We start from the raw sequence: 27,789 nt of genomic DNA, 5'->3' as shown, positions 1-27,789 counted from the left end.
GTGGTTCAGTGCAGAGCTCTTCATTTCGTCCATAGAGCCTTGCTTTACATGGTGCGAGTGCCCATATTCAGTCTCCAACCTGCGACGTAACAGTGGTTGACGCCCTTTTTTGTTTCAGTTCATTCTGGAACCCCGCCAAGGTCTCATCTATAGCGCTTATTAATTTATTTTACATTTTCTTTCTTTTGGTAATTGATTCTTCACCAGATACCACTCGTCTTATTGCCCCCGTGCTCCTGTCCGTCGGAGACGCGTCACTTTTTCGGCGTCCTCCGACTGATGCATAGCTCTCAGTGATTCCGGGAACGCGTTCGGCGTGTTCCAAAGCAGCATCGGCTGCCGCCAGGGTGGACCAGGTTGTACAGTCCAGTGTCCGCGTATACTCGCCGTCGTGGAGCTACACTTAGTCAAAAACCGATGCACGCGTCTCAAATGCATCACAGAGTGAGGCAAAGAGAGTGCACACCGGACGAAATTTGCTGTACGGCAGCGGGAGAGTTCTTGACGTCCTAGAGGAGCACTTTGGGGACCGCATTCTGGCTCTGGGGCACCCAGAGGCTACTGGCGTGGACTTCGATTAGTCGCCATATTCTCCGGATCTGAACACATACGACTTCTTTTAGTGGGGCTATAATAGAGACAAGGTGTACAGGGATTATCACAAGATCATTGCTGATCTGAAAACAGCCATCCACGAGATCATCGACAGCGTCGATGTTCCGACACTGCAGCGGGTCATGCAGAATTTCGCTATTCGTCTCCGCCACATCGTCATCAGTGGTAGCAGGCATATGGAACATGTCGTAACCTAAATACGAATATCTTTAATGACGTTAACATGATGAACGAAGTGTGTGCACGCCATAGCTTATAGGTTATTTCTTTTTTCATATACTTTGATAATCGTCCCGAGTTCGATTCTCGGTCCGGGAGTTTCATGTCAGCGCAAACACCGCTGCAGAGTGAAAATCTCATTCTGGAAACATCCCCCAGGTTGTGGCTAAGCCATGTCTTCGCAATATCCTTTCTTTTAGGACTGCTAGTTCTGCAAGGTTCGCAGGAGAGCTTCTGTAAAGTTTGGGAGGTTGGAGACGAGGTACTGGCAGACGTAAAGCTGTGAGGACGGGGCGTGAGTCGTGCTTGGGTAGTTGAGTTGTTAGGGCACTTCCTCGCGAAAGGCAAAGGTCCCGAGTTCGAGTCTCGGTCGGGCACACAGTTTTAATCTGCCAGGAAGTTTTATTTGGATGAAGAAGTAGTTACAGATTTGCGTTCACTTTTTGAAGTCCCATCAAGTCATTGTGTATATATTTTTTTTTCCTTATTCTTTATCTCGTATTTTAAATCGAAAGGGATTTTTTGAACATGGCACCATTAATGAAAACTGCCGTAAAAAGTGTCCTTCGGAATCCACCTGAAGTATGAAGAAAAAAGGCAGGGAGTGTGTTCGTGCTTCGTTTTGAGTATAAAGTAGAAGTCATGGTGATAAAGTGGAATGACAGTTCCACTGTGACAGTAAGTACGAACAATGGCACAATCGAGCCTTTAGCGAATGCAGAGAGGTACAGTCCGAAAAAAAGGTATCTCTCTTTCCCTGCGTAGGGTAATATCTCAGTAGTGTCAGAATATGGGTGGTGTTGATATACACGATAATTCTACTGTAACTGCAGAACACGAATAAGAGGCGAGAAATGGTGGTGGTCCCTCTTCAAAAACTTGATAAACAGTGTAAAAAATGATTCAAATGGCTCTGAGCACTATGGGACGCAGCATCTGAGGTCATCAGTCCCCTAGAACTTAGAACTACTTAAACCTAACTAACCTAAGGACATCACACACATCCATGCCCGAGGCAGGATTCGAACCCGCGACCGCAGCGGTCGCGCGGTTCCAGTCTGTAGCCCCTAGAACCGCTCGGCCACTCCGGCCGGCATAAGCAGTGTAGCTGTCAATTTATGGAACATACACAATCTTGCAAATGAGGAACATATGTCACAACTTGAATTTGGATCACACTTATGCATTATTCCAATGAAATCAGAAGCTACAGCAGCCGAGAATGGAGGAAGTAGAGAAACCGCAACGCTTCAGGGCAAAGGGAACTCCACTTAAAGACTCCCCTCCAAAAGCTCTCTTTAGAAAGATGTACGCTATGATGATATAGGCCACACAATAATAGAGGAGAAAAATAAAGAAAGAAGAAGATGTAGGTTATGTAAAACTACAATAATTTACTAATGTAGAAAATGTTTTGTGCGTCGCCATTCAGACTATTTTTAAAAAATTCATGAGATAAGTTGCATATTTGCAACATTTTGCTGTACTTTAATTGGGGCGTCTATTTCTTTTTTGTATATTTATGTCTATATTAGTGTACAATTAGATCAAATAAGCATCTCATATGTAAAAAATCGTATTATTTTAATGCCTGGCCCTTAATGGATTAAATCTTTAATATAACTGTGCTACAAATGATGTAAACGTACGAAGTCAGTAGTATTAACCGAAGAGAAGGGAAGGAAAAAGAAATAAAATCGGTTCTAACGGGTACTGATTTTCCTATCCTTGCGTTTGAACGCTAGCACACTACCAATTACGCTACATGTATTACAAGCTGTAAGTGTTGCGTAATTTAAGATAAAACGTCATGTTATGCAATCCACAACGATAGAATTTGCAATTTCATACGGCCATGTTTATGAGTCATTTCACCTTGTGGAATTCGGAAAAACCTGCTACCAGTCTCTACCTTCGAATTGTAGTTTACTGCAAAACACTGCGGTATTCTTCACCCCAGAAAAATTGACGTGTTGTGTTACGCTGTGTGCTTGCAATACGCACATATGCTAAGATAAGTCTTAATTAGATCGGTAATTCTCCGAATTATCTCATGTCCTACTTGGGTACAAAATGGCTGCCTTGTAATACGTGACGCACATCTGACCAATAGCAGCGCTCACTTTTCAGCAATCCAGACATAAAAGGTTATCGCCACTTTCTTTATTCAGAGCTAATCCAGACATAAAATGTTATCGCTGCTATCTTTATTCAGAGCTTTAAATTCGCTGTTTACCTGAATTTTTTTTACATAGGAGGAAGACAACGAAAGAAATGTACTGCCATAATTTTAGCTGCTGAGAGGCACTGCAAGTACTTTGTAAGAAATGTTGAAGCTACACATCTTTGTGGCGGAAGAACAGCTCATAACAGCGGTTTGTACAGGCCAGCCCACCTAGCGCGCGACTCTGTGAATCACCCACGCAGCACCGCGTAGCGGAATTATCTGGAGTTCACAGACATCAATTTCAAGCCTGAGAAAGCTTGTAAAGTAGGGGACGAGGAGCTGGCAGAAGTAAAGCTGTGAAGATGGGGCGTGCGTCGTGCTTGGGTAGCGAATGGAAGCGAACACGCGCGAATGAGCATCTGCAGAAAATTCAGTAACATTCGCTTGGATATGGGTACAATCGTTTGGACCAAAGGGGACGGAAGAGAACACGAGGTAGCGAGCATTGCCTATGAACGCTGTGTTATTAGTTTCTAGTTTTTGGAGGTAATATTCGGCATACAAGATGCAACTCTATCTTGTTAGAGCCACAGTGCGAAACTTTGCTATTCAGTGAGGATTATTTAGCATGGTGAGCAGACTGCTCTTGACGGAATACGCAGAATGGCACAGGGAAGAAAGTATACAAGTGCCTCATTTGTGTGGAAGCATGACATGAGTGGAGATTGTGCGCTTTACATGGAATTGTATCTCTGTCTCTCCTTAGAACTGGTCCAAAATTTTCCTTGTACGTCGGCTTCCATTTTTATCTGGCTTTTCTTTACCATTGAAGGGAAATTTGTAAACAGAACACTAATAACCGGCGTCGAGCATAATCTCAAGAGGAGACACAGCTAGCGTTTCCACTGCGCATGTAAGGTCTAATAGTTATATTCCTTTTTTTTTCAATACAAAAATGGTCTAATGGCGGTCATAGAGGGGGTTGCTCTCTGTGATAAAAAAATCTGAGTGAAGAGATTAACAACGAACTTCAACGGATGTCATGTGACGTCCGCTACGACAAATCGCAACGAAGAATAACGAAAAAAAGGAAAAAAAAGTTGAAAAGCTCACGCTTCGTGATCCAAAGAGCGCAGGGTCATATCCCGTTCAGATCACAACACTTTCACTGTGATTTTTTACCGAGCCTTCACTTCTCACAGATGTTGTAGTGGCTACGAAAGACATATGGTTCGGATTCACGTTAAACTGCATGTCTCCATTTTCCAATTAGGTAACTGGGGAAGGTTAGGGACACGTAAGTAGATGCAGTGTCGTCCAGCTGAAAGACCTGCAAGACGTCTACTCAGGTACACCTGACAGAATTCTCTTCTACTGATGCTTGTTAGCTCGTTTGCTCCGGTGAAAACCTCGCTTAAACTATCAACAAACATTTTTTGAATAACTTCATATCGACAGCTCAGTTCTTGCACATGTAATTCTGATAATAGCGGCTAGCAGAGAAAATAAAATCATGGCAGTGTTTGATGTCACAGACGACTTCCATCAATGAGGACTTGTAATCTGTTGAAATAAAATGCGTCTTTCAGTACATTTTATAGGAATTCCTGTAGGCCATTCTTTACAATAATGTTTGAATCTTGTACACTTGACTGTCAGTGAAACAATTCTTAGCTTATCCATGTACTCTTCATAAAAATGAGAAGTTTCTCTTGAATGAGAAAACCAAAAGTTTTTCTTGCACGAGACACAGCGGACAAAGGAAAAACTGGTGCAGTGATGCACTTTTCAGTAACCACCGGTTTTATTACAGACAGAACTGCGATGGAATCAGAAATGGTCCCGGCCGTTGTTCTGCATATTGCGCTGCATACCGAGTTGCTTGATCAAATTCGTAAAGCGTGGAGAAGAAAGCTGATAATTCCCAAATTACTGGAGATTAAGAATACTGTTCCGTTGATAAATATGAAATAAGAGAGAGGTATCGGAAATGACGTTTCTGATAATTTCCTGAAAAATGCTTTCCGCTGTCTAATAGATTCTTTATCGATAGGTTGAATAGCACAGTAGTTCCAGGCGAAATCCACATTACATATACAGATTTTTCATCGTCCTCCACAAAAACAGAGTGTCGTTATGTCCACATCATGAATCCACGAAAAGCAATGAATTAGTTTCTGCAGCTGGTAGGAACACGTTCCGAACGAAATATTGAAATTTCTTCTTTCCCATTTTTCAAGATTTTGATACGCCGATTTCAAGATTTTTGTTTTTAGTCCTAATTTGCCTTGCTGTTCTTGAAGACAGAAATACAGCTGCGAAAACATTAAGCGCTTCATACTTGTCACTGGCATTCGCTGATTGGGCAAGCGACTCCGTCGTTTTTACCCCTATATGATATGACCAGCGTTATAAACAGCAGTTGCGGGGATAACAGCTAGTTTCCCCCAATTGCTCTTCAGCAGTGAGAAGCGAGAAATTGTTTAAAACATCAAAGTAGGCCTCTGCTGTGATAGTGCCACGCAAAACAAGAAGGGGTGCAGGCCCCCTCCACAACACCACCGCCTCCGAATTTTACTGCTGGCACTAAACACGTTAACAGATGACGTTCACTGGGCATTCGCCATACCTACAACCTGTTATCGGATCGCCACATTGTGTACCGTGATTCGACAATGCACACAACGTTTTTCCACTGTTCAATCGTCTAACGTTTACGCTCCTTACACCAAGCGAGACGTCGTTAGAAATTTACCAGCACGATGTATGTCTTATGAACAGCCGCTCGACCATGAAATCCAAGTGTTCTCTCCTCCCGCCTGTCACAGTACTCGCAGGGGATCCTGATGCAGTTAGGAATTCCTGTGTGATGGTCTGGCCAGATGTCTGCCTTGTACACATTACGACCCTCTTCAACAGTCGACGGTCTCTGTCACCAACAGACGAGGTCGCCCTTTAAGCTTTTGTGTTGTACGCGTCCCTTCACGTTTCCACTTTACTATCACATCGGAAACAGTGGACCCAGGGATGTTTAGGAGTGTGGAAATTTCGTGTAATGACGTATGACAAGTGACTCCCAAGCACCTGACCACGTTCGAAGTCCCTGAGTTCCGCAGAGCGCCCGATCTCTCATGATTTCTAATGACTACTGACATCGCTGATATCGAACACCTGGCGCTAGCAGGCAGCGCAATGCACTTAATATGAAAAACGTATGTTTTTGGACAAGTCCGAATACTTTTGATCACATAGTGTATATTCCACAAGAAAACCAAATATAGACGTTTGCTGTATCACGATACATCTTTACATACAGTTCTTTAGAACCACCACACCCGGCTTTGTTTTGAATATAGTTACTCACATGTTCATCAAAGTTCACGATACATAGGTAATCCCTCAATGAAAACACAGAAATCATTTTTCTATGATGAGTCACTAAATTTATTAATTTATTCTTTAAGACTCCTAGCACCGTGACTTCTGATGAAAAGAGTTTGGGGTTAAGAAACCCACTTTCAGTTGGATTTTACAGACTGTGGTTTCATTGTCAGGTGTAGACTGATGAAATTAAATGATTGTTGAGACTAAAAACAAATTAATTAACTCACAATGAAGTATTACAGTAAATTACACGAAACACTGTCAGAAAAACGTTGTGGTTTTCTGAAAACGCAAATAAAATGTTTAAAAGCAGCGGTTTGAAGAGAATAGGTGATTTAACAACTCGTAACAACATTTAATGTAGCTACAGGGTCACTAACAATTGGTGATGCGTTGAAAACGCTATATGATACAGTGATTATCAGACTGAAATAGATTAACAACAGAAAAATAGAAAAAAAGTTTGTTATTTGCAAGTGTTAAGCTGTGTAAGGTACATCAGTTACAAAAGCAGCAGTGCAAAATAACTGCTACCGTTATGTGCTCAACTTCATAGCTACCTTATTTTCCAAGTTGGTGTTTGCTAATTTTAAACACAGGGTAAACGTATAAAATTTCAGGAATCAGCTGTATAGAGTATTAGCCACAAAACGTTAATTAGAATGAAATTTAACGCTTAATCGTTACCACTGTTGCATATCGAAATAGCTTAAAACCAAAATTAATATTGAACCACAGCTTGCTATCACTTCATTATGCTGTTCGAACATAATAGCAAACAATGCTCCACTGAATTTAGCACATAAAGTGCTGAAACGTGTTTATATAAAGCAAAAATAAACAAAAGAAATCTTGCGTGAAAAGGAATTTCTCTCCAGCATTACCATTCAATTGTCGTGGTGGGGAAGTATATCTGTGTAATTACAGACAACAGATAGAGCACAGACCTACACAAGCATAATGCACTTCGATATATCGTTTGAGAATATTATAGTAAAACTATTTTCCTCCCCAAACAATGTCCTTAGTCATCACTTTTCTCATTCAGTGGACACTAAAATGCTGTAATATGTCACCATAAGAAAACAGCAATGCAACAATTATACCGCCTTCAACATACAAAAACGAGGGAGCACTTTTCAAATACGCTACAAAGCACTCAGTGTTACTCTCAGGCACAACCACTATGAAAAATCCAAAACAGTTGACAACATGCATCAGAACAGACACAGACTAAATTACAGCCAAAGCAGTTTCCTTCTACTTAACGCAGAAGTGAAAGCGAAGAACCTTAATTAACCCTATTACAACTACTTGAAGTAAAAGGAAACATTTTCTAGTGCCGGAGTGGTACACATATTTCATCTGACAGGAAGTTACCGCTGCACAATAAAAGATTCATTCTCGAATTTGAAATTACTTTACACAAAATAAAACTTTCTTAAAATATAGCAAATCACGTAAATGAATTCATTAGGCACAGTGTTATTCAGTATAACCTTAAGAGTATTCACGCCTTAGAGCAGAGAAGAGTACGTACAGACCTCAGAGGTATTCAGAATATCAACGTTTCGAAATAAACAAGGTTAAAAGACAAAAAATAATATTTTGCAATGTAAATGATCATTCCCTCAAGTTGTACACTTGATATTGCAGTCAATAGGTAATTTTTGTACATATTTTTATTTTATTTATAATTATACCAATAAACTAGTTTTTAAATACGTAATACGACAAGCGAGAATTAAACAGTCAAACAATGACGACATGACGTTAAAACGTGACGAAGATTCAACATAGTTAGAAATACTTCATGAATTTTAATAAAATACCACTATCTGTGACAAGGCGAACTTCAATCTAACCGTATTTTATGATCTCTGCTGCCCCTCATTAACATGGAATATAGTTTTAAGCGCCACGAAGTCTTTTCTGAAGGTATTTGTCTGGAAGATAGTCTTGACCAGAAGCGAAACGTATAGGATAAACAGTTTAGGTAAGAGGCGAATAGAAGCATTGGAAATATGATGCGACTGAAAAATGCCGACGATTTGATCAGCACATAATATAACTAATGTGGAGGTAATGAATAGAATCTGGGAGACTTGACTAAATTGGTACGACACATTCTGAACCGTCAGTGGATCACGGATTTAGTATTAGATGGAAGTGTGGAGAGTAAAAGTCGTAGTGGGAGACCAAGAGATAAAACAGTATGAAGCAAATTCAAAAAGAAGTAGTATGCAGTAGTAATTCGGAGATGAAGAAGCTTGCATAGGAGAAAGCAGCATGGAGAGCCGCATCAAGCCAGTCTTTGGATTGAAGACCACAACACATATAAATAACCACACTGCCCTCAGTAGTCAGCACGCCAATCTTCCACGTCACACTTAGTGTGAGGTCTATCATCGCAGCTCCCGCTCGTAACCTCTATTTTCCGACTCACATACAGTTGATGAGTACCGGCCGCAGTTTCTTAGGACCAGGCTTCAATTCTTAGTGCCAGGAAATTTTTCCGTCACTTATCATTTCATTCGCCTCTTACAATGCTATGTTAATGCCAAAATAGCCAAGTTGTACCATATTTTGCGACCCACGTTAAATTGCAGGTCATCGTATAACTCATCGTATAATCATGTTCAAAGGCCATATGATCTTCAACAGAACCATGCCCAGTGAAGTACTGAGTTGTTCAAACCACCTTCGTAGGGAGCACAGCATTTCAATGAGATACAGATGTGGCTTGGGCGTAGCTTGTGTTACCACTGTGTCGAAATATTATAAAAAGTATTATAATTTGGAAGATTTTCTACTTGTCTAAGACGCTGGCATCTAAGTTAATTATATGTTCTGATCTGTTAATGTGTGATGAGTTATTCTGGTTGTGTGACACATTTAACATGTTAGTCTAAAACGTGATTTTATTTTTTCAGCGCACATCAACCACATCCGCGCCGTTGCGGGTGTCAACCACGTGGGGCTGGGTGCCGGCTACGACGGCATCAACCTGTGAGTGCATCAACATTTTTCTCTTTTGTTATACTTTGATGTAAATATCGCGAGATTTTATTTGTAGAGAACGAAAATTTTACATAAAAATTGCGGGGAATTTTTGACCACTTAATACAGCTGTTACAAATTTTTCACTCATTGTTTGCTTGTGGCGTGATATACACTGGTTTGCACTGTGGCAAACTGTCACAGGAATGATTATTGCTAGGTCTGGTACACATCAGGTAAAATGTTATGTAACAGGTACCGAAAGTAAGAAATTATGAATAATGTTCATCCTTAACCTCGAGGCAAAACATTTTTCGTTTCAATTTGTTATAAAGCACTACCACAATACGGCATCTCAACTGTCTATGAACCAGTCTACTTTAAATACTTTTTTTATTCGATTTTACTCGCCGAAACGATTGCACAGGAACTTATTCATTTGATTAATTATTTATTAAACTGAATCTTGTTACTGGAAACAGTTTGCGTTTATTCTTACACAAATTCTGCAGCCACATATATACTCCGCTAGCCACCAAGTGGTGTGTGGCGGAGGGTACTATTCGCGCCAAAGTCATATTTCCCCCCATCTGTTCCATTCGCGGATCGCGCGAAGGAAAAAGCACTGTCTGAAGGCCTCAGTACGAGCTCTAATTTTCCTTATCTTTGAATGGTAATCATTGCGCGATATTAAGGTTGGTGGTAACAATACATGCTCTACATCCTCCGTGATGATCGGATTCTGGAAATTAGTGAGCAGCCCCTTCCGTTTAGCGAGTCGTCTACCTGCAAGTCTATCCTACTACAAACTTTCTATGAGATTTGCAACGCTCTCGCGATGGCTAAATGCACCAGTCACGAATCTTGCCGCTCTTCTTTGGACCTTCTCAATCTCATGAATCAGACCCAACTGGTAAGGGTCCCACACAAACGTACAGTACTCTAACACTGGACGAAATAGCGTATTGTAAGCAATTTCCTTTGTTGAAAGACTGCATCGCTTCAGGATTCTACCAATAAACTGCAATGTATAGCTCGCGTTGCCCGTTGCTTGTGTAATCTGATAGTTCCATTTGAAATCATTTCGAATAGTCACATCTAGATACCTGACTAACGCTACCGCTTCCTGACAATGGATATTCACTTTATATTGGTACATTATTGGGGACTTTCTTTTTGTTATACGACGGAGGTTTCACTTACTAATTTTGGGAGATATCCTGCCTCGGGCATGAATGTGTGTGATGTCCTTAGGTTAGTTAAGTTGAAGTCGTTCAAAGTTCTGGGGGACTGATGACCTAAGAAGTTACGTTCCATAGTGCTCAGAGCCATTTAAACAAAGAAATTTATTGGGAGATAACTCCCAGTCATTACACTGGGCATTTATTTTCTGCAAATCCTCATTGGTTTGATCACAACCTTCGTATGACACTAGACTACTGGCCATTAGAATTGCTACACCAAGAAGAAATGCAGATTCCTTGGACAAATATATTATACTAGAACTGAAATGTGATTACATTTTCAGGCAATTTCGGTGCATAGATCGTGAGAAATCAGTACCCAGAACAACCACCTCTGGCTGTAATAACGGCCTTGATACTCCTGGGCATTGAGTCGATCAGAGCTCAGAGTATGGCATGTACAGGTAAAGCTGCCCATGTAGTTTCAACACGATACCACAGCTCATCAAGAATAGTGACTGGCATATTGTGACGAGCCAGTAGCTCGGCCACCATTGTCCAGACGTTTTCAATTGGTGAGAGATATGGAGAAAGTGCTGACCAGGGCAGCCGTCGAACATTTTCTGTATCCAGAAAGGCCTGCAACACGGGGTCGTGCATTATCCTGCTGAAATGTAGGGTTTCGCAGGGATCGAATCAAGGGTAGAACCACAGCTCGTAACACATCTGAAATGTAACGTCCACTGTTTAAAGTGCCGTCAATGTGAACAAGAGGTGACCGAGACGTGTAACCAATGGCACCCCATACCATCACGCCGGGTGATACGCAGTATGGCGATGACGAATACACGCTCCCAATGTGCGTTCACCTTGATGTCTCCAAACACGGATACGACCATCATGATTCATCCGAAAAAATGACGTTTTGCCATTCGTGCACCCAGGTTCGTCGCTGAGTACACCATCTGTAATGCAGCGTCAAGGGTAACCGCAGCCATGGTCTCCGAGCTGGTAGTACATGCTGCTGCAAACGTCATCGAACTGTTCGTGCAGATGGTTTTTGTCTTGCAAACGTCCCCATCTGTTGACTCATGGATAGAGACGTGCGGATATGATGCCTGTCATCTCGATTGCTAGTGATACGAGGCCGTTGGGATCCAGCACGGCGTTCCTGAACCCACCGATTCCATATTCTGCCAACAGTCGTTGGATCTCGACCATCGCGAGCAGCAACGTCGCGATACGATAAACCGCAATCGCGAGAGGCTACAATGTTACCTTTATCAAAGTCGGAAACGTGATGGTACGCATATCTCCTCCTTACACGAGTCATCACAACAACGTTTCACCATGCAACACCGGTCAACTGCTGTTAGTGTATGAGAAATCGATTGGAAACTTTCCTCATGTCAGCACGTTGTAGGTGTCGCCACCGGCGCCATCCTTGTGTGAATTCTATGACAAGCTAATCATTTGCATATCTCAGCATCTTCTTCCTGTCGGTTAAATTTGGCGTCTGTAGCACGTCATCTTCGTGGTTTAGCAATTTTCATCGCCAGTAGTGTACTTTCCTGTAGACTACAGCATCATTGGCAAACTGTCTAATGCCTATGTCAGTGCCATCAACCAGACCGTTTACGTAAATAGTAAACAGCAGCAGACATCTTACGCTGCCGTCGGGCACACCTGATGTTGCGCATGTTTCTGTTGAAGCTTCCCCATTCACTTTGGGACTTACATGTGACTCCTTGCGCTGATCTCATGCAGTCATCTGCATTCCTCGACGGTCTCGTTTTGTCAGTACATAATGCTCACCTTGCGTTTTCTGTTCCTCTGCCTCTCCACTTCACATTCGCATAACCAACAGTTGCCTTGTGCGTCATTCTGCTGCTTCAAAACCCAAACGATTTCTTGGTGAGAACTGATTTATGGAATGTCGAAGTAAGCATGTCGTTAGGAAGATTGTTCCAATAATTAGATGGACAATAGTATCCTCGGTGGATCTGTCCAACCACTGTACTGTTTGTTACTGCTCCTTTATCGACAACACGGTTCTCCCTGCACCGTTTATGGTTCCATGATTTTGAAAGTAAGTCGTTGCCAACCGACCTGACTAAAACCCTAGGAGATTTTGGTCGTATGTAAAATCAGTCAGTGGGTCGAAAATCATCTAATCATTCTCTCAGCGACCACACCGGCACCGGAACGGAAGAAGACAGAGAGAAGGCCGAAATACTCAATTCGATCTGCCGAAGTTGTTTCACCGCGAATGGTGGTAACATAGTGCCTTCTTTCAATCGCCGTGCGAACATCGAAATGGCAGATACTGATTCTATAAAGATTATGCGAAGGACCTTGCTTCCTCCCTAGCAGGAGGTTATCGCGGGTCGCTTGAGCAACGAAAGCTACCCAACGACTGGGAAAAGGCGCAGGTCATTCCCGTTTTTAAGAAAGGCCGTAAGACAGATCCACACAATTATAGACCTATATCGTTGACGTCAATCTGTTGTAGAATTATGGAACATGTTTTATGCTCAAGAGTTAATACGCTTTTGGAAAATAAACATCCCCTTTATAAAAATCAACATGGATTCCGCAAACAGAGATCCTGTGAAACTCAGCTGGCTCCATGAGATCCACAGCGCAGTGGACAACGGCACTCAGGTTGATGTCATGTTCCTTGATTTCAGTAAGGCATTTGACACCCTCCCGCATTGCCGTTTAATGAAAAAAATACGAGTTTACGGAGTATCGGAGTAGACTTGCGACTGGATTCAAAACTTCCCTTGCAGATTGAAATTAACACGCCGCCCTTAACGGAACTAAATCGAGAGATGTAATGGTAACATCCGGAGTACCACAGGGAAGTGTGATAGGACCATTGCTGTTTACAGTATATATAAATGATCTAGTAGAAAGCGTCGGATGCTCTTTAAGGCTATTCGCAGATTATGAAGGTGTGTATACCAAAGTAGCAAACGCCAGATTATATTAAGGACGATACAGACTCTTGCATTTGACCCTGAATGTAAATAAATGTAATACATTTCGCATACATAGCAAAAGAAATCTGCTACAGTACAGCTACACTATTGATGAAAAACAGCTGGAGACAGCGTCTGGCGTAAAATAGCTAGTCGTTAACTAAACAGAGCGACCTTAAATGGAATGACTATAGAAGACAGATAGTGGGAAAAGCAGACACCAGACTCAGATTCATAGGAAGAATCTTAAGCAAATGTAAGTCATCCACGATAGGAGTGGCTTATAAGGCGCTTGTTAGCCTGATTCTTGAGTATTTTTCATCCATACGGGATCCGTATCAGATAGGAAGATTCAACGAAGAACGGCGGATTTCGTCACGGGATCGTTTAGCTAGCGAGAGAGCGTTACGGGCATACTAAACAAACTCCACTGGCAGACATTACAAGAGAGGGGTTGTGCGTCACGGAGAGATTTACTATTGAAATTTCGGGGCAGCGCTTTTCAGGAGGAGTCGGAGAACGTATTATTTCCTCCCACATACATCAGACATATTGACCACGAGGAGAAAATTCGAGAAATTAGAGCCAATACAGAGGCATGCCTACAGTCATTCCTCCCACGCACCATTTGCAAGTGGAACAGGGTTCGAGGGTGAAGTTAGTGATATTGAAAGTACCCTCCGCCTCTCACCATTAAGTGGCTTGCGGAGTGTGATGTAGACGTGGAGTTATATTGGCGGGTCCGCTTCTCTTGACGTCTAGTGGTCAATTCCGGATTACACAGGGGTGTCCAGATACTTTTGATCACATAATGTACATGGACACTAGATCCAGTGACATCGTCAACTGTGTCTTATGGTGTTTTTACAAGATTTGGAAGGTTAACTAATTTATACCCCCTCAAAAGGTTTTTGTAATTCCGTATCGCTTAGTGAGGGATGATCTGGGACAAATAATTCGTATCTCCTTAAATGGTTTTTGTAATTCACTAGAGCTTGTTGAGGGATGCCAACTGTCCATACGAATACCTTATGTGAAGTACAGACCGTATTACTCCTTGTGTTGAAATGTATTGTATGTGTTACATTTATGGCAGCATTGTTCTACAATGAATTTTCAATCTGCAGCGAAGTTTGCGCTGATTTTAAATGTCCTGGCAGATCAAAACTGTATGCTGAACCGGGTTTCGAACTTGGATCCTGTGACGGAAATGAAACTGGGAGGGCGAGTCGTGAGCTCAGACAAAGTTTGCTCACTAGATCACTCGCCTGTGATAGGCAAAGTTCTTGATTCTCAGTCTGCCCCCAGTTTTAATCTGCCAGGAAGTTTCGATATTAGCCCTCTAACAAAGATCCCGCCCATTCGTTTCTGTGATTCCATACTACCTGTCGACGCTAAGGATACTGTTGTTGAAGAAATAGGTTTGTAGAAACCGTCGGTGAATATTCTCAGGTTTGTTAACATCACAAAACCTATGAGTGCGCTGCAGAGGATGTTTAGATATGGATGTGAAATGTGGTGATTTAAAGGCTTTTTTTTGGGGGGGAGGGGGAGGTGTTGATGGTACACCACTTTCTTTATATTAATGCTATGTACGGAATGTAGTAGATAGGGGAGAGTGTACACTTCTCTGACTTTCGCCTCCAGCCATATAACAGAAGTTTAATAAATTTTCTCACTCCATTTTCAAATGATGGACTTCCTTTTTTTTATGTGCTACAGCCTTTTCTGAAATTTTAGAATTACTCTGTAAAATTCAGACTGAAAAGGCTGGTCCAAGATGCAGGTTGCTCATGTACCTAGAAACATAATTACACCGAGATTTCAAAGCCTTACGTTCGAGAAAATCTTGTCAATACTGAACTTAATAGTCTATATGTTACTTACATTACCAATACCCACTAGGTGAAATGAAATTAATCAAGAGTATTATCAAAAATCAGTAATAAATTCAATATATTTTTAAACAGAAGGTATTTGAAATTAACACAAACTTCAAATTTCAAGATACGTATAATTTTTGAGAGATTAAGAACTCACGTTCATTTGCAAGTGTCACATGTTGCGTGGCAAAAGACCTCCTTCTGTTTCAACGTACAAGATGGTGCACGACCGATGAAGTATGGATTAATCGTCCGGCGGTTTTACAAGTAGCACTTTACCAAATATAAAATTTATGTCCCTCAAGAATTAACAATATCCTCCAAATAGCTGTAATATATTATACAGTAGCTGAATGCGTAGAGCATGAAATATTTACAAATGCTGCACAAAACACAGCTTCATGTCAAACTATAACGAAAACCGTAAAACTGGCGGAAACTGCTTAAGGCGGTCTCTAGTGCGCCTTCCTTGATGTGGTTCCGAAATCAGTCACTACACCGATCAAAACCACCTTATGCTCCTAGGTACTGCATTTTCTACGTACATCTTTCGTATTCTCTTTGGTTAGTACACGTCACCTTTACAAAATTATTACTCATTCGAAAGACATAGTCTCTTACACCGTGATTCCATCGATCACAACCTCTGTGCTCTACGCTGGGGTGTTAAAAGACGTGGTGCGCCTCCTGATATCGCTTCGGTCTACATCCTGCCCGCTGTAGTAGATAACTCGACGCGGCAGGGACTCAACAAGTCGTTGGAAGTCCCCTGCAGAAATACTGAGCCATGCTGCCTCTATTGACGACCATAATTGTGAATATGTTGCCAGTGAAGGATTTTGTGCACGAACTGACCTCTCGATTATGTCTCATACATGTTCGATGGGAGCCATGTTCGGAGGTTTGCATGGTCAAATCATTCGCTCGAACTGTACAGAATGTTCTTCACTTCAATCGCCAACATTTGTGAACCGGTGACATAGTCATCCGTAAGAATTCCATCGTTGTTTGGGACCATGAAGTCCATGAATGGCTACAAATGGTCTCCAAGTAGCCGAAAATAATTATTTCCATCGTGTTAAATGTAAAGACAACCCACAGTATTATGGAGCCGCCATCAGCTTGCACAGAGCCTTGTTGACAACTGGGATTCATAGCTTTGCAGGATCTGCGCCACACTCTAACCCTACCATCAGATCCTACGAATTGAAATCGTCAGTCATCTGACCAGGCCACGGTTTTCCAGTCGTCTAGAGTTCAGCCAATACGGCCACAGTTATGCCGAATTTCGCCGCACTGTTAAATCTGATATGTTCCTCTTACGCCTCACATTCATTTCTGGGGTTATTTCGCGGAGTGCGGCTTGTCTGTTACCACTGACAACTCTATGTAAGCTCCGAAGCTCTCGGTCGTAAGGTGAACACCGGTGGCTGCTGCGTCACCCGTGGTCAGAGGTAATGTCTGAAATTTAGCATTCTCGGCACACTCTTCACACTGTGGGTCTCGGATTATAAAGTTCCCTAACGACTTCCGAAATGAATTTTCGTGCTCCAGTTAGCACTCCACGTTCAAAGTCTGTTAATTCCCGTCGTGGGGTCATAGTTACGTCGGAAACATTTTCACATCTTTTCACAGGAAAAACCTGAGTGCGAATGACAGCTGCTCCAGTCCACTGCCCGGTTGTAGCTTGTGTACGCGATACATACTGCCGCCGTCTATACATGCGCACATCGCTATCCCATGACTTACATCGCCTCAGAGTATCTAGCCTCTAACAGGTACAGTGGAACCTCGTTTATTCGGACCACGCTAATCGAAAAGCCATACAATCTGTAAAGTCAGAAAATGCCGAAGCACAAATTATATATTATTTTCACACGAACAGCGACTAGATAACAAAAGGCTGCGAGTTTATACACTGCAATGTCGAGGTAATTTTTCACTAGCAATATTTCCACCTTTGCTTTTCCGTCTGGCTTTCCAAACACAGGGTGAGCACAAAGACTTGCCCTCATTATGACAATTTATTACAAAATAACCGTTTGACATAATAAGTTACACTTGATGCCACTACATAGGTTAATGTTACTAGTTTTCTTTTTTTTAAGATAACTTACGTTAGTAAACCTCAACGTGTGCTCCTTTGGTAGCTCGGATAACGTCGAAGCTGTATACCAGTTCTCGCCAGGTATTTAGTAACATGTGTTGTATCGCAGTGTCCAAAGCAGCTTGTATCCTAGCCTTCAGTTCGTCGATGTCAGCCGCTGGTGTGACGAAGGCTCTGTCCTAGATATAGCCCCAGAAAAAAAGTCAAGGGCCGTAATGTCTGGAGAGGGGAGTAATGTCCGGATCGGCGGACTGGAAGGAACGGTCCAACACCCTGTCGACCCCGCTCTCCAGACATTACGCCTCTTAACTTTCTTTTCTGGGGCTATGTCAAGGGCAGAGTCTTCGACACACCAGCGGCTGACATCGACGAACAGCAAGCTAGAATACAAGCTGCTTTCGGTATTGTTACGAAATACCTGACGAGGACTGGAATACCGCCTCGAAGTTATCCGAGCTACCGAGGGAGCACACGTTGAGGTTTTCTAACTTAAGTGGTCTTTAAAAAAACTAGTAACATTAACCTATCTAGCGGCATCAAATGTAACTTATTATGTCAAAAGGTTATAGTGTTATAAATTTTCATAGTCAGGGCAAGACTTTGTGCTCACCCTGTAAATAATTACTTTTGTCCTGCTGCTTTGTTGAGTCTCTATGTGTCATAATTTTATCGTTTTGAGCGTCCATTTTATAAACTAATCCATGACCATTGTCGTTATTGTCTATACACGAAGAAAAGGGGATTATTTCGTTACCAGAAATCATACTGTCATTGTTATTTGATAGCCATGTGTTTACGTCTGCATCAGCTATGTCTGAGAAAATGTAAATGTTTCAACATCAAATACTGCAGCAATCTTTTTCAACAGCTCTCCTTCACCCATCCTGTGCATTGCACCTAATTTATTGTTCAACAGTGCTGCCATCGTCATTCTGTTTGATATAATTTTATACTCGAAATAAATGGGGCCAATACGGCTCAGTCAGCTTGTTAGCTGACACTGTGCCAGGTTACGTGTATGGTGGTTGGTTGAATCTCCGTGATTTTCGTAGTGGAATGTTCCAGTTGTTTCTAAACGGAGATTAAGATTAATGCGGGCACGATAAACGAAGTTCTTCATCCTTGACGTGGAACGCCAGTTCAACTACGCAGGTTCCCTCTGCAGTGCTTCCAACGTCAGAGGGTTCCTGGATGGTTCCACAGGTCGGGAGCAGTGGTGTGACGTCTGTGGCCGGTGTTGCAGGACGCCGGAGGGCCTGGAGGACGTGTCTCGGTACCCCCTGCTGCTGGCGGAACTGGCCAGGGACCGGCTGTGGAGCGCCTCCGACATCAAGAAGCTGGCCGGCGCCAACCTCGTCAGGGTCTTCCGGGAGGTCGAGAAGGTACGCCCGCCGCGAGCAGCTCGCCCACGTCCCAGTGCACCTCTCATCACTGTCCAGACACCGCATAGCGTAGCTACTTAGAACTGTAATCATCAATAAATCTCTACCAAATACATGGCATATATCCATACTCTGCACACACCCAGCATGTTGATACAGCTCTCAACGAGACAGTCCGTATCATAACAGGTTGCCTACGACCAACTCCAGTCGACAAAATCTACCAAGTGGCAGGCAGAGCACCTCCGGAGATAAGACGAAGAACGGCGGCAGAAGTAGAAAAGAAAAAAGCATGTAAACGATCCCAGGCATCCCAGTTTTGGGAGTGAAGCACCGTGTTCAACGGTGAAGCCCAGAAAGAGTTTTCGGCAAACAATTGAAGCAATTACATCTTCACATTTCACTCGCCGAATTGAACTGTGGTGGACAAAATAATTGAAAATAATGGCCAAAGCCTAAAGGAAGGGCCTGCTGCTGGTTTCCAACTACCCTATCAGACGTCGAAGACACTGAACAGATTTCAGACTGGAGTGACGAGGCGCAAACAAAACTTGAACCGATGGGGATACATTTCTGGAGATGCTTCCTGCGAATGCGGAGAATTTCACGATGATGCACACCCCGTGGTCTGCCTGAAATAGCCTGAATCATGAAAAATTGATGACCTGGTCGCAGCAAATGATCCAGCAATCAAAACAGCCAATTTCTGGGCCTCAAAACCAATTTGACTTGTATAAAATCCCGTTTATATATTGTTTTATTTTCTAAATAATTTTATCGTACTGCCCTGAATACGAAAATAATAATAATAATAATAATAATAATAATACACCCCGTGGAGGCCCGGGAAAAGAATAGGCCACCAATACGTTCTGCCAGTCGTAAACGCCGACGAAAAGAACAAACCACTAATAGGGCTAACCCCCCTTTTAGTGTGATTAGTTGGTTCAGCACAGAACTAATGAAGCCTCGGACAAGCACTGTCATGGTCGGGGAAGACGCTTGAACCCTATGCCCGTCCACAGTGGTAACGACACTGCTAGCCACATGGCAAATGATAGAAATCCAGGTAGAGGTGTTTTGCAGGATATGCTTCCTGCAACTACTCTAGAAAGAAAACAAAGACAGAGGATGATATGGTCAGATGAAGTTAACAGACACCTCATGTTCTATTATTACCAAGCAACAAAATTAGGAACCAACACAACTGGATACAGAGCACAAGTATACACAACATTTATAACCAGATACCCAGAATTAAAATTTTTAACAGAACAACGATAAGCTGATCATATCCATGTAATAATCAAAAATAATAGGCTACCCAAGTCAGAATTACAAAGCAACAAACAACAAGTAAAACAAATACTCGAACAAAATAATGTGCAATCAGAAAACAAGGAAATACAGTAATGGACTCAAACATCCCAGAGTAAACAAACGAAGGACAACACGTATCAATTAACCAATCAGAGGAAAACGAAATCTTAAAACAGCCACCAGAACAAGCACAAATAGAACACGAAGTGACACACATGTTAGATATAGAAGAAAAATTTCAGCTGACATATACAGAATACAAAGACACAAATACAGACATTGGACCATTCTTGCATAGACCACCAAATAACCCACAAGTCGAAACAACAATAACAACTATTCGACACAATCGTACACAACAAAATAAATGAAAATACAACTATGGAAGAGTTGCAAGTACTGGTTTATATAGGAGCACTCACTACACTAAATATACACACTAGGCAGAGATTAGATCCAACCAACACACAGAAGAAACCCACAAAACCGGCATAGCGACACAGGCTACAGATCAGAATAGAAAAACTGAGAAAAGACATCAGACACCTAACACAATTTATAAGAAATGAAATATCAGACAAAAAACAAGAAGCGATAGAGCAATTAGACGAAAAGAAGTAGAAATTACAAGCATTGGCCAAACGACTTAGAAGATACAAAAAAGTTAAATAGAAGGAAACAAAGCTAAACATTCAACACAAACCGAGAGAAATTATACCAGACAATAGATAACACACACATTAAAATACACAGTCCACCAAACATAACAGACATGGAACACTTCTGGAGCAATATATGGTCAAACCTGGTATAACATAACAGACATGCACGGTGGATACAAGCAAAAACAGACACATACAAATGGTACCACAAATGCCAGAAGTGATAATTTTACAGCATGGAGTCATCCGAGCAATTAATTCTACGCACAATTGGAAAGCCCTTGGCTAAAGCAAATTTCTGGCTAAATAAGTACACCTCAACACATTCACATCTAACTAAATCATTTAACAGTTACATTGCAGACCCATACACAGTCCCTGATACACTTACACTAGGAATAACTTATCTCAAACCTAAAAATCCAACAGACACAGCAAACGCAGCAAAATATCGCCCCATAACATGCCTACCAACAATATACAAAATATTAACTTCAGTCATTACACAGAAATTAATGACACACATACAACACAGAACAAAATTATAAATGAAGAACGAAAAGGCTGATGCAAACGAGCACGAGGATGTAAAGAGCAGCTGATAATAGATGCAGAGGTAACATATCAAGTTAAAACTAAACAGAGGTCGCTACACTATGCATACATTGATTACCGAAAAGCTTTTGATAGTGTACCCCACTCGTCGTTACTACAAATATTGGAAATATACAAAGTAGTTCGTAAATTGATACAGTTACTAAACACGGTAATGAAAAATTGGAAAACCACACTTAATATCCAAAACATTCAAATAATATCACATCAAAACCAATACAGATTAAGCATGGAATATACCAAGGAGACTCATTAAGTCCTTTCTGGTTCTGCCTTGCTCTGAACCCACTATCCAACATGCTAAATAATACAAATTGTGGATAGAATATTACTGGAACATACCAACACAAAATCACATATTTGCTATACATGGATGATCTAAAACTACTGGCAACAACAAATCAACAACTCAACCAATTACTAAAGATAACAGAAGTATTCAGCAATGGTGTAAATATGGCTTTTGGAACAGACAAATGTAAGAAAAATAGCATAATCAAGGGAAAACACACTAAACAAGAAGATTACATTGTGGATAACCACAGCGACTGCATAGAAGCGATGGAAAAAACAGGTGCCTATAAATATCTAGGATAGAGACAAAAAATAGGAATAGATAATACAAATATTAAAGAAGAACAAACAGAAAAATATAGACAAAGACTAACAAAAATACTGAAAACAGAATTGACAGCAAGAAACAAGACAAAAGCTATAAATACTTATGCTATACCAATATTGACCTATTCATCTGGAGTAGTGAAATGGAGTAACACAGAACTAGAAGCACTCAATACAATTACGGGATCACAATGCCACAAATATAGAATACATCACATACATTCAGCAACAGAAAGATTCAGATTAAGCAGAAAGGAAGGAGGAAGGGGATTTATCGACATAAAAAACCTACATTATGAACAGGTAGACAATTTAAGAAAATTCTTTATAGAACGAGCAGAAACTAACAAATTACACAAAGCAATCACTCATAAATACATCGGCTACACCATTGCAATTTCATAACCACTTCTACAACCCTTTAGATCACATAACATCAACAGATACGAAGAAAGTAAATTGGAAAAAGAAAACACTACATGGCAAGTACCCGTATGATCTAACACAGCCACACATCGATCAAGACGCATCCAACACATGGCTAAGAAAAGGCAATATATACAGTGAGATGGAAGGATTCATGATTGCAGTACAGGATCAAACAATAAACACCAGATATTACAGCAAGCATATTATTAAAGATCCCAATACCACAACAGATAAATGCACACTTAGCGAACAACAAACAGAAACAGTAGATCACATCACAAGTGGATGTACAATACTAGCAAATACAGAATGCACCAGAAGACATGACAATGTAACAAAAATAATAAATCAACAACTTGCCATACAACATAAACTAATAAAACAACACGTTCCCGCATGCAAATAGTACTGGACAATGATGAATACAAATTATACTGGAACAGAACCATTATAACAGATAAAACAACACCACATAACAAACCTGACATCATACTCACCAATAAAAATAAGAAATTAACACAACTAATGGAAACATCCATACCCAATACAACAAATATACAAAAGAACACAGGAGAAAAAATTGAAAAATACATCCAACGGGCTGAGGAAATCAAGGACATGTGGCATCAGGATAAAGTTGACTTTATACCAATTATACTATCAACTACAGGAGTCATACCACACGATATCCACCAGTATGTCAACGCAATACAGCTACATCCTAACGTATATACACAACTACAGAAATCTGTAATTATTGATACATGTTCAATTACCCGAAAGTTCCTAAATGCAATGTAACATATACCGTACAGTTAAAAGGAAGTCACGCTTGATCAAGGTCCGCGTGACTTTCCATTTTTAACCAGACATAACGTCTGAGAAAGGAAAGAAACAATAATAATAATAACCATTATTTCCTCACACATCGTAGCATATCCTTCACCTATAACTTTATCGTTACGTTTCATTATAGTTCACTACCATTGCTATAGAATTTTTCTATTTGTCTCCAAAAAGTATTCAGGAAGTTCACACAACACCAACATTGTAACTTCTGATGGCAGAGCGGATTGACTACAAAGCTCACTGAAAAAAAAATTAGTCACCGGTAGAGAAATCGAAAGAACGCAATTTAATGCCGTATAATTCCACCCCGTGACTTGATAACGGCCTAGATACGGTTAAGATGCTAGCCCACAAGGTTGTGCAGATACGTCACATTCCAGTTACGCCACTTGCCGAGAATTTGATGGCGCAGTTCCGCCAAAGTGCGGTGATGATGATGTCGGCGTTTCCACATTTTACTCGCTGTTCGAGCATGTCCTTCAGATTTCCTGAAGGTGACTTTGCAGGCCAAACACCACACATATATAGATGGAACCCTATTATGCTTAATAATCACATTACACCATTTATCCCCCCCCCCCCCCCATGAAGCATGGACCTTGCCGTTTGTGGGGAGGCTTGCGTGCCTCAGCGATACAGATGGCCGTACCGTAGGTGCAACCACAACGGAGGGGTATCTGTTGAGAGGCAGACAAACATGTGGTTCCTGAAGAGGGGCAGCAGCCTTTTCAGTAGTTGCAGGGGCAACAGTCGGGATGATTGACTGATCTGGCCTTGCAACATTAATCAAAACGGCCTAGCTGTGCTCGTACTGCGAACGGCTGAAAGCAAGGGGAAACTACAGCCGTAATTTATCCCGAGGACATGCAGCTTTACTGTATGATTAAATGATGATGACGTCCTCTTGGGTAAAATATTCTGGAGGTAAAATAGTCCCCCATTCGGATGTCTGGGCGGGGACTACTCAGGAGGACGTCGTTATCAGGAGAAAGACAACTGGCATTCTACGGATCGGAGCGTGGAATGTCAGATCCCTTAATCGGGCAGGTAGGTTAGAAAATTTAAAAAGGGAAATGGATAGGTTAAAGTTAGATATAGTGGGAATTAGTGAAGTTCGGTGGCAGGAGAAACAAGACTTTTGGTCAGGTGAATACAGGGTTATAAATACAAAATCAAATAGGGGTAATGCAGGAGTAGGTTTTATAATGAATAGGAAAATAGGAATGCGGGTAAGCTACTACAAACAGCATAGTGAAGGCATTATTGTGGCCAAGATAGACACAAAGCCCATGCCTACGACAGTAGTAGAAGTTTATATGCCAACTAGCTCTGCAGATGATGAAGAAATTGATGAAATGTATGATGAGATAAAAGAAATTATTCAGGTAGTGAAGGGAGACGAAAATTTAATAGTCATGGGTGACTGGAATTCGTCAGTAGGACAAGGGAGAGAAGGAAACATAGTAGGTGATTATGGATTGGGGCTAAGAAATGAAAGAGGAAGCCGTCTGGTAGAATTTTGCACAGAGCATAACTTAATCATCGCTAACACTTGGTTCAAGAATCATAAAAGAAGGTTGTATACATGGAAGAATCCTGGAGATACTAAAAGGTATCAGATAGATTATATAATGGTAAGACAGAGATTTAGGAATCAGGTTTTAAATTGTAGGACATTTCCAGGGGCAGATGTGGACTCTGACCACAATCTATTGGTTATGACCTGTAGGTTAAAACTGAAGAAACTGCAAAAAGGTGGCAATTTAAGGACATGGGATCTGGATAAGCTGAAAGAACCAGAGGTTGTACAGAGTTTCAAGGAGAGCATAAGGGAACAATTGGCAGCAATGGGGGAAAGAAACACAGTTGAAGAAGAATGGGTAGCTCTGAGGGATGAAGTAGTGAAGGCAGCAGAGGATAAAGTAGATAAAAAGACGAGGGTTGCTAGAAATCCTAGGGTAACAGAAGAAATACTGAATTTAATTGATGAAAGGAGAAAATATAAAAATGCAGTAAATGAAGCAGGCAAAAATGAATACAAACATCTCAAAAATGAGATCGACAGGAAGTGCAAAATGGTTAAGCAGGGATGGCTAGAGGACAAATGTAAGGATGTAGAAGCTTATCTCACTAGGGGTAAGATAGATACTGCTTACAGGAAAATTAAAGAGACCTTTGGAGAAAAGAGAGCCACTTGTATGAATATCAGGAACTCAGATGGAAACCCAGTTCTAAGCAAAGAAGGGAAGGCGGAAAGGTGGAAGGAGTATATAGAGGGTTTATACAAGGGCGATGTACTTGAGGACAATATTATGGAAATGGAAGAGGATGTAGATGAAGACAAAATGGGAGGTAAGATACTGCGTGAAGAGTTTGACAGAGCACTGAAAGACCTGAGTCGAAACAAGGCCCCCGGAGTAGACAACATTCCACTACTGACGGCCTTGGGAGAGCCAGTCATGACAAAACTCTACCAGCTGGTGAACAAGATGTATGAGACAGGTGAAATACCCTCAGACTTCAAGAAGAATATAATAATTCCAATTCCAAAGAAAGCAGGTGCTGACAGATGTGAAAATTACCGAACTATCAGTTTAATAAGTCACAGCTGCAAAATACTAACGCGAATTCTTTACAGACGAATGGAAAAACTGGTAGATGCGGACCTCGGGGAGAATCAGTTTGGATTCCGTCGAAATGTTGGAACACGTGAGGCAATACTGACCTTACGACTTATCTTAGAAGAAAGATTAAGAAAAGGCAAACCTACGTTTCTTGCATTTGTAGACTTAGAGAAAGCTTTTGACAATGTTGACTGGAATACTCTCTTTCAAATTCTGAAGGTGGCAGGGGTACAATACAGGAAGCGAAAGGCTATTTACAATTTGTACAGAAACCAGATGGCAGTCATAAGAGTCGAGGGGCATGACAGGGAAGCAGTGGTTGGGAAAGGAGTGAGACAGGGTTGTAGCCTCTCCCCGATATTATTCAATCTGTATATTGAGCAAGCAGTAAAGGAAACAAAAGAAAAATTTGGAGTAGGTATTAAAATTCATGAAGAAGAAATAAAAACTTTGAAGTTCGCCGATGACATTGTAGTTCTGTCAGAGACGGCAAAGGACTTGGAAGAGCAGTTGAACGGAATGGACAGGGTCTTGAAAGGAGGATATAAGATGAACATCAACAAAAGCAAAACGAGGATAATGGAATGTAGTCAAATTAAATCGGGTGATGCTGAGGGAATTAGATTAGGAAACGAGACACTTAAAGTAGTAAAGGAGTTTTGCTATTTAGGAAGTAAAATAACTGATGATGGTCGAAGTAGAGAGGGTATAAAATGTAGACTGGCAATGGCAAGGAAAGCGTTTCTCAAAAAGAGAAATTTGTTAACATCGAATATAGATTTATGTATCAGGAAGTCGTTTATGAAAGTATTTGTTTGGAGTGTAGCCATGTATGGAAGTGAAACATGGACGATAACTAGTTTGGACAAGAAGAGAATAGAAGCTTTCGAAATATGGTGCTACAGAAGAACGCTGAAAATTAGATGGGTGCATCACATAACTAATGAGGAGGTATTGAACACAAATGGGGAGACGTTTGTGGCACAACTTGACAAGAAGAAGGGACCGGTTAGTAGGACATGTCCTGAGGCATCAAGGGATCACAAATTTGGCATTGGAGGACAGCGTGGAGGGTAAAAATCGTAGAGGGAGACCAAGAGATGAATACACTAAGCAGTTTCAGAAGGATGTAGGTTGCAATAGGTACTGGGAGATGAAGCAGCTTGCACAGGATAGAGTAGCATGGAGAGCTGCATCAAACCAGTCTCAGGACTGAAGACAACAACAACAACAACACCATTTACCTACATATTACCTTAGTTCAGCCCACCCGCTTAGCCGTGCGGTCTAACGCACAGCTTTCCGGGCGGGAAGGAGCACCTGGTCCCCACCACGAATCCACACGGTGAATTGTGTCGAGGTCCGGTGAGCCGGCCAGACTGTGAATGGTTATTAGGCGGTTTTTCCTCTGCCACGACGAATGCGGTCTGGTTCCCCTTATTTCGCCTCAGCTACACTATGTCGGCGATTGTTGCACAAACAAGTTCTCCACGTACGCGTACACCACCATTACTCTACCACGCAAACGTAGGGGCTACACTCGTCTCGTGTCAGACGTTCCGGTGGGGTCTGCAACTGGGGCCGAACCGCACAATAACCCTGGGTTCGGTGTGAGGTGGCGGAGGGGTGAAGTGGACTGCGGTAGTCGTCGTGGGGTTGTGGACCACTGCGGATGCGGCGGGGACGGAGCCTCTCCGTCGTTTCTGGGCCCCCAGTTAGCGTACAATACGGTACCTCAGTTCAG

General features: G+C 41.6%; 1 protein-coding gene across 1 annotated transcript in view; it reads left to right on the top strand.

Annotated features, from left to right (window-relative positions):
* The window catches only part of LOC126355729 (dipeptidase 1-like), a 1,497,236-nt gene that overhangs the window by 1,432,775 nt on the left and 36,672 nt on the right, over nucleotides 1-27,789 (top strand). Inside the window, exons 12-13 of the mRNA XM_050006099.1 lie at nucleotides 9,319-9,394; nucleotides 18,787-18,925. Coding sequence (XP_049862056.1) covers nucleotides 9,319-9,394; nucleotides 18,787-18,925 — 215 coding nt within the window. The remainder of the gene's footprint in view (nucleotides 1-9,318; nucleotides 9,395-18,786; nucleotides 18,926-27,789) is intronic.

This window comes from Schistocerca gregaria, chromosome 3 (assembly GCF_023897955.1).
Source record: "Schistocerca gregaria isolate iqSchGreg1 chromosome 3, iqSchGreg1.2, whole genome shotgun sequence".
NCBI lineage: Eukaryota > Metazoa > Arthropoda > Insecta > Orthoptera > Acrididae > Schistocerca > Schistocerca gregaria.
This window is presented reverse-complemented; position numbering and strand designations above follow the sequence as displayed.